This window comes from Papaver somniferum, chromosome 4 (genome assembly GCF_003573695.1).
Source record: "Papaver somniferum cultivar HN1 chromosome 4, ASM357369v1, whole genome shotgun sequence".
Classification (NCBI taxonomy): Eukaryota; Viridiplantae; Streptophyta; class Magnoliopsida; order Ranunculales; family Papaveraceae; genus Papaver; species Papaver somniferum.
The window spans coordinates 13093300-13102153 of NC_039361.1; the positions used below are offsets into that span (position 1 = coordinate 13093300).

Consider the following 8854-nt stretch of genomic DNA (forward strand, 5'->3'; position numbering starts at 1 on the left):
TAACTCCAAGATAAGAAAGTACATAGTTATACCTAATCATATTCTTTCTGTTGTGCCCTGGGTTGCTTCAAATGATTATCTTTTACACCTACAAAAAAAAGAAATTTCCAAATCAGATCAAAGGGATCCTTATGAAGAACATCATAGATGAGAATTTTATATGGCTTGAAATACATATATAATTCAATCCGTGATTACCAGTAACAGATAGTAGAATTAGACCTGTTACACAAATTACAAGTACGATATTTTAGAGTAAAACACACAATTTTAATTGTTTGGAAGTAAAAGTACCAATTGAGAAGCTAGAAAACGAATGTTCGGGTCTGCACCCACCAAAATTTTCAGGATTGCATCTACTTGATCTTTTTCTTTGGCCTCAACTGCAGTTCAAACAAGCAAATAAGGACACCAGTTTGAGCATAATTATAAAAAATATCAGAAACCCTACAGACCACAAATGGAAATAGATGGCAAAATCTATTGAAAAAGTACAAAGAAATACCTAGTTTCTATGTCCACACTTCTTCTTGCATTTACAGCAACACCCAATTACAAAAAGCAATACCCAGTTACAAAATGCACAACATAATGGTGGTTCCAAATCATTCAGTCTTATAATGTTATACATACTATTTAAACTTCTATTACCAAACAAGTCAAATTCGTAGATGTTAATTTCCCGCCTGCCTTAAACATGTGGTATACCTCTCACATGATCATGAATTCATTTACATGGGTAGTAAGTGTGGAAAAATCGACTTACTTGTGGGAGATCATTCTGTCCTGGTTGTACACTTGTATAGGATAGAATTGGACCTGAAAGGTACCATGTATGAGTATCCCTCCTTCATGTCCACCAACCAGCTGAAGTTAAAAAGGATACAAGGGTTAGTAGTTGATACTGAGAGTATAAATCAATCCTTCTCCCTCCTCCTTTATCCGGGCTTGGTACCGGCAATGCAAGCATTGGCGGAGTTAAAAAGGTTTTGGTGAACACCAAATTAATAAGATCATTATATCAAGTAAGTATAGGCAGTTACAAACCCAAAAAAAAACTAACCTCACTGTGCTAAACAACACTACAAAGGCTGGAATAAACAAAAAAGGACATTAACAAGCAAATTATTATATGCAACAAGTCCATGTGATAATGTCGAACCTGTCCTTGTTGCACAAAAGAGCATAACTACGTCTGAAATAATAAAAAAGAACACCAAAAATCCAAGAATATAGAAATGCTCAATGCCAACTGGTTGCTATGCTTGTGTTGAACTATCATCGTTGCGCAGAACACAAAAAGATTACATCTTAGGAAGTTACTAGACCTTGGCTGGCACATCCTGCAACCTATCCTCAGACCAGATCAGAAAAGTAGGTAGTTCCAGATCCTTCAAAAAGTAAGAGTCATCTCCTTGTGTACCATCCCATATTAACGTAGACTGATCATGAACATACTCGACAAAGACCCTCTTCTCTGTTGGCTTCACCTTTCTACAATGAACATGACTGCCGACAACAGTACATCCTGATGCAACAACCCTTATTCTATTATCTAGCAATTCAACTTGCAAAAGTGTTGCCTTTTGGGAACCAATTTTCCAATCGCCCCAAGAGGTATGTAACACTATTTCCTGACCAATTTTGCTCAGCTTTCCAACTCTTTCATTTTTTCGGTCGCATAAAACAAAACCGTAATAAGTATGCATCAGTATATCACCATTTTTAAGTGACAGCACAGGCATCCAGAGAGCATAACTGGTAATGGGATATTCAGTAGTGGTGAATAGTTTAGTCCAAGATTCTTCCACTCCATAATCTTGCATTACCCATACTTCAGCTCGGACCAACGTATTGTTACTAAAACTAAACAAAGGCAGTCTTCCAATACTCCCAACTTATTATACAAGTTGCTATCTGTTGGATGTATTATAATTTTTTTTTCTGGCAATGGCACATCCCTGAATTTCTCATTACTAATATCAAAAGAAACCATACGGTTGGAAGCATCGCTTATCCAACGAAGAGCATTGAGCAAAACACCGTGAAATGTTAAATCACCGAGAAACTTATAAGGGAAGGCATGAATTATTTTTGACGAATGTGATCCAAAGGTATATACTTGAACCTCACAAGAATCACGTTTTTCATAATATGTTGTAATTCTTACTATCTTGTAATCTCCAGTTTGTCCATTGTAACCAAACCCGACGCTAGATAACCCGGCTATTGGAGGAGGCCTGAGGTTGATCGGAAAATCAACATGTTCCTTGTATTCTCTAGTTGTTGGATTCCAAATACAAATATTACTTGTACCTTCATTACTAATAATATCGAAGCAAATAAGACCGTTACAAGCACCCAAAATCCTAACTTCCGTACCGTTCTTGTATTCAAACGGCGTATCCATGAGAACAACTTTTTTACCTATATCCTCACATGATAAATCTGATTATGATGATATTGAAGCATAATCTATAGAGTATATCAAAAGCTTACCAGTAACCGATTCAATATCGGTGAACATGATCTTATGATTGTTCTTATTCTGAATACTTAGTTTAAGATGATCATTGATAAATCTATGGATTGCCCAACAATGGGGACTAATAATCTCAACACTCCCCCTCACGTGTAGCCCTGTTGGGTCTAACACGTGGACAATTAAATAGGGTGACGCGGAGTAAAGGCGCGGTCAAATACTCGTCGCAAATAGCCTGCTATGGTACCATGTTAGAATACGGGCATCCAACTCAAAACCAATTGGCAATGAGTGGAGAGGCCCTAAAGGATTATAAACCGCAGGATCTTAGATTTCCCAACAATGTGGGACTAATAATCTCAACACGCCCCCTCACGTGTAGCCTCGTTGGGTCTAACACGTGGACAATTAAATCGGGTGACGCGGAGTAAAGGCGCGGTCAAAGACTCGTCACAAATAGCCTGCTCTGATGCCATGTTAGAATACGGGCATCCAAGTCAAAACCAATTGTCAATGAGTGGAGAGGCCCTAATACATACAATATGGGACTAATAATCTCAACACGCCCCCTCACGTGTAGCCTCGTAGGGTCTAACACGTGGACAATAAATCGGGTGACGCGGAGTAAAGGCGCGGTCAATGACTCGTCGCAAATAGCCTGCTATGATACCATGTTAGAATACGGTCATCCAACTCAAAACCAATTTACAATGAGTGGAAAGGCCCTAAAGGATTATAAACCGCAAGATCTTAGATTGCCGAACAATGTGGGACTAATAATCTCAACAGGCTAGAAATCAGTTTAAATCAGAATTTGCATACACACTTACATGTTAATATTGATTTCACTGGTAATTTCAGAAAGATTTCTACTTGCATCTCTTCTAGAAGACTTGGAATTAACCTAGCTGCTGCAACAACCACCTTCTTCTTGGAGCACATTGTATAGGGTACTCAACTTTTAAGTGGATATACGCGAACACGACTAATATAAAATCAGGCAGAAAAGATATTAGCGAGGTTAAGTTTAGTTCTAAGTTTAACTCATCTTTTGTTTTCGTTTAGTATAACTTTAAAGGAAAAAAAACGGTTTAGTCCAAAAATGCGTCAAAGCGTATGAATTAGTCCATTCCGAGTTAAATAGGTACAACTTAGTCCAAAAGTTATTTAAAATATGAAAAATACACATATAACCTTCCTGATTTACAATTTAGTCCAAATATTTACAATTTAGTCCATAGTGACTCATGATGATGTCAACAATTTTAAATAATTAAAAATCAATTTATCTTTCGAACCGTTTATACAGAATTCATAAACTTTTTATATTCGGAAAGCTCTTTCCGAGATCTACAAAAGAGTACCCATATGACTATATAATTTTCATTTTTTAAAAATCTTAGTTTACACATATACACATCCACAAAATCCAAAAACAAGAGAAGGTACGCCAGTTTGTACACCACATACATCTTGAATCGTCCACCTAAGCATTAACAAGCATGCTATTAAAATCTAACATATAGCAAGTGCCTAAACACATAGCAAGCATGCTATTAAAATCAGAAATTCCAGAAAAGCGTCCATCTACAAGACTTGTCCATTTGTCTTATCCACTTTCTTAAGCTCTCTTGAAAAGTACCTAAACACAAAGCAAGCATGTTATTAAAATCATCTAACGATATCATGGGATTTGCAGCAAAGGTGCATATGTATAGAAATGTCCTTAATCAACAAGGGTACAACTATGTACACATTGAAAAATCAACAGGTGTGATGCATATGTGTAGCAATGTCCTTAATCAACAGGGGTACAACTATGTACACATTGGAAATCAACAGGTGTACAATTATGTACAAATTGAAAATCCAACCCATCATATGCAAAATTAGAGAACTTCTTTGCCATTGGAGCTCTATTCAATACAATGTTATCGAAAGAAATGGGAACTCCACTTCCCATATTTAAAAAAATTAAATTCGGGTTTAAGTTAGGCAACAGGTCATTTTAAGCAATGGCATCGTACACAACGAGTCTCACCTAAAATGAATCTTGGGAAAGAAATGATAGAATAGGACAAAAGTTTTCATGTGCAAACATGCATTAAGATATTTTGTGTTATACACCGTGTCTTTCAAGACACCACCAAGTATCTAACTTAATAAAATGCCTAAGTCACCTCATCTGGATTAATGAATCAATTGTTCAAGCTGTGCAACAATAAATGAAACAAATCTAGAGGGTTCGCATTGTTTTGCATCAGGGAAAACATGTCTACTAAAAATTATTGCCTATGCTCACATTCGATTCATGACACCCCCTTCAAATTAAAACTAAAGAAAGCATAAGAAGTAGCAAAACAGAAAACAAAGACTTACTCTCACGGGATATCTCCCACTTGCATCCATTCACCATCCTTATCCTCATATACAGAGTATATTTTGATCCATGGAGAAGATCCCTATAGTTGGTTTGTCACCCAGGATACCCATGTGTCCCATATTGACCTGAGGCATACAAAAAAAAAATCACTAATCCATGCTAAAAAAAGGCGTTTTGAAGTTCAGTCAAAAATTATATACTAGGTTAATTAAGGTTCTTGGAGTCGGGAAAACAAAATAATTTACCAATAATAAAGCAACTGAACATCTTTTCAAGAGAAAAAAAATAGCTCCTGATACTCTTAGTAATTAAGTTCTCAAGTCCACCTTTAGAAGATAAGGGGAACCATCCATGCCGACCTTCACATACAAAGCACTGGGACCAGGTTTTCCATCTACTTCCTCGTTGGTCTTTGTAGTAGTCGCTAATGTATTTTGTATAAACATTATCAATCAGTATGTGTACAACTATGTACACATTATTAATCAACATGTATATAAAAATATGTACACATTATTAATCATCAAGTACGTGTACAAGTTTGCACTAAGAATCAATATATATGTGTACAAGTATGTGCACATTAATAATCAGCACGTGTACAATTATGTACACATTATCAATTATCAAGTGTACAACTATGTACACCCAAAACATGTATAGAAAAAGGCTTCAAATTGGATGACTTGGACCATCACTGTCTAATATTACTCACATACATCAATCTAAATACGTTTGCTACCATCAAGCAAAACTAATGATGAAAATAGATGAGATTTCGATAAAAAAACTGATGGGATTCTAAAAAGCGATGTTGAGTAGCACTAAAGGAATCGAAAGAAGCATCAAACTTGGAGTAGCACAAAAGGATGGGGTAACACTTATCTTACAGAATGTGTAACATCTACTTGTCTAAATAAAGACGGGGGACAAAGACAGTTCACATGGATGGCTATCTAATACGAACAAATTACAAATTCAGAAAACAGAACATAATAATATTGACAAACAACAAATATTTTCTTAAGTATTGGACAAATGCATCAATCAAACCATTAACCTATCTATATTCTGATCAATTGAAGTCAGCAAATATGCTTTAATCTATTGTGTAAATGAAGAGCTAAGTAACTAAATAAGAAACAATTGGATATAAATGAAGTAAGTTCCGTGGTAAAAGTAATATAACATCAGGTCCCATCATCCAAAACACAAAGTAGACATACATGAATTTGTTCAGGAGAATGATAAGTGATATCGCATAAGCAAATCAAAGATTAATTCTGAAGTTCATTCTTTCTCCCTAACTGGGTTTGGTAATGATCCTATCAAATTTAATTCAAAACAATCAAATTAAGAAATAGTAATGAGAAATTGTCTATCTAATGATAACTTGATTAGCGGTAAGAACAACAACAACAACAACAAAATTATTCTCAGATCTTCATCATTTTAATCATCTAAAAATGATGAGGAGATCTGTAATATGATGATGATGAACCATACCATCCACCCGAATTAGGTCGATTCCCGCTATAATTAGGTCAACTGCCGCTAGAGTTAGGTCGATTTAGATTTCCACTGGAAGAATACGAAGAGGTAGGTGGATTCATAAGCTCCTGATCTGAATAACCACCTCTATAATATCCTCCTGATTTAGGACGCCAATTAGATTTATCGATTTTCTCTTCGCTCCCTGATTCCATGAAATGAAAATGAAGAATGTAAATTGAATTAAGAAAAAAGTCAGAGCGCGTCTAGAGCTGATACATCTCACAGTCAGTTTATTCTACGGTCAACATATTGTTGACACCTAACCAAATGCATTTTTAAGTCAATTAATTGGTATCTCCTAGAAGTCTTTTTGCGAACTAAACGACTATTTTGCGATATAGTTATGTACCATTAATAATCAGTATGTGTATAATTATGTACACATTAATAATCCACAGGTGTACAACTATGTACACATTAACAATCCATAGGTGTACAACTACGTACACATTAACAATCAATATGTGTATAATTTTGTACACATTAATAATCAAATATGTAAAACTATGTGTACATTAGCAAAGAAAAAAACATGGATGTTTCAAAAATGATCTTTAGCACGGGAGGTTAGATTACTAAAATGTTTCACCTGTTCATTTCATTATAATCAACTAGCTAGACGAAAAGTTGTGTGCAAAAATAACATTGGAAAAAAACCAGATCAAGGCTAACCATATATCACCTTGTTTAAGAATCCTAACAGTTTAACGATTGCATCCGATGTGCTATCACCAGTTCTTCAAAAATTAAAACATTTTCCAAAAACTAAAACAACTATTTTAAAACGGTTGGCGTACCTAATCCTTCAAAATGTTTGATTTAGGATTCCTAGCAGTTTCATGTACCCATTAATTAGTTTTCTGCATTGCAAAATCAAGTCACATTTGCTAGCCTAATACAATTATTCAAACAAGTGCATATAATTAACCATCATTATATAAAAATAGACCAATAATCCATTCTACATCCATGGTAATATGTAGTGAGAAAGGAGGCGTTAGTGCATGTACCGGCTAAGAACTCCAACCACAGACAGGAACCATTCGTGGCAGAGAAACATAAGCATTCGTGATGATATTTCTGATATATCTTCCAACCTTACTTTATCACCTCACTGGCTAGTTGATATTTGGCCGTTGGTGGTATCATCCACTTTCTCATATTACGTTGACGCTAGCATGGATTCTCATATTAAATTGATGCTAGCATGGATTGAGGTTGCTGCAAGAATGTCAGAGTACCAATATTTTATGCATTTCCTAAAAACTACCAAAATGTTTGAAAAATCATGTGCACACCACAAAGCATAGTCTTCTTCCAGTGTGTCATCTAACGAACATAAAAGCCAAGGTTTTAATCTATAACATCATTTTAATCTAACGCTTCAAAATGAAAAATCAGGATCTTCACCCAAATCAGATATTCATCTGACGAACATTAATGAAGAAATAATAAATCCCGATCTCTTCTTCCCTGATAAAATCAAAATCACTTAACAGTAGAAAGAAAAAAATAGATAAAGAGGAATAGGGAAAGGAAGGAAGGGATTAATAACTATATTGCGATAATTTTTTAATCACCGGATCACGAACTTTCAATTAAACTGAGAAAGTGGGTTGGAATTATTAAATATGATGACTATTAGAGATTTTACAGATGGTGACTACGTGTATCCAACATAAGCAGTCATTCAGCATACCAACGATGCAGATCTAAACTCGAATTATTGATCGAATATGAAATTCCAACTGTAAATGAAGTAATTAGTTTGTTTTTTGTTTTTTTTTTCCTTTCCAAAATCGATAAATTAACAATCGCAAACAAATTAAATAATAAGAATAGATTAGCCTTACCTTTCAAATCGATTTTAACAATGAATCCACAAATTAATCTGAAATTCTATCTCACCAACTTTTCCCCTCAATTTCAAGTGAATGTTCATGATAAAGAACTGATGATAACGATTTAGGCTTATTACTCAATTGAATCGAATGTCTGTTTGATTCTCTGATTTACGTTTGGAAGATGAAGATGTCGATGTTAGGTTTTGGAATTAGTTCTTTGTTGGTAGAGGTAGTTGTGATGAAGGAAACGAAGAAATAAAAGCTAAACTTCTGAACTTCTACGCTAATTGGTATTTTGCCATGTAAATAATCAGTTTCGGACTAAATTGTTAGACAAAAGATTAACTCGTTCTAAATTGGGTAAATTTGGATCTTATAGTACTAGGCTTCAGATGAGTGGGCTAAAGCGTCCAATGCCCATTAACTTTTTGACTAAACGTCAATTTCTACAACTTTAAATAGATTTTGTCAACGATAGACTTTGGTTGAACACAAGACCAACCACAAGACTAAGCCCGCGACCTGGGTTGAACGGATGCTCCATTTCTTGAGTCGTGTCCGCGTCCGATGCACCAATTTGCGCGTCCTGCG

At 35.2% G+C, this 8854-nt stretch overlaps 1 protein-coding gene across 1 annotated transcript; it reads right to left on the bottom strand.

The window, feature by feature from the left end:
- Positions 1 to 1825: 1825 nt before the first annotated feature.
- LOC113272022 (F-box/kelch-repeat protein At3g06240-like) lies at positions 1826 to 2410 on the bottom strand. The gene has a single exon (XM_026521938.1). The coding sequence runs from the start codon at positions 2408 to 2410 to the stop codon at positions 1826 to 1828; it is 585 nt and encodes a 194-aa protein (XP_026377723.1).
- Between the last annotated feature and the right edge of the window lie 6444 nt (positions 2411 to 8854).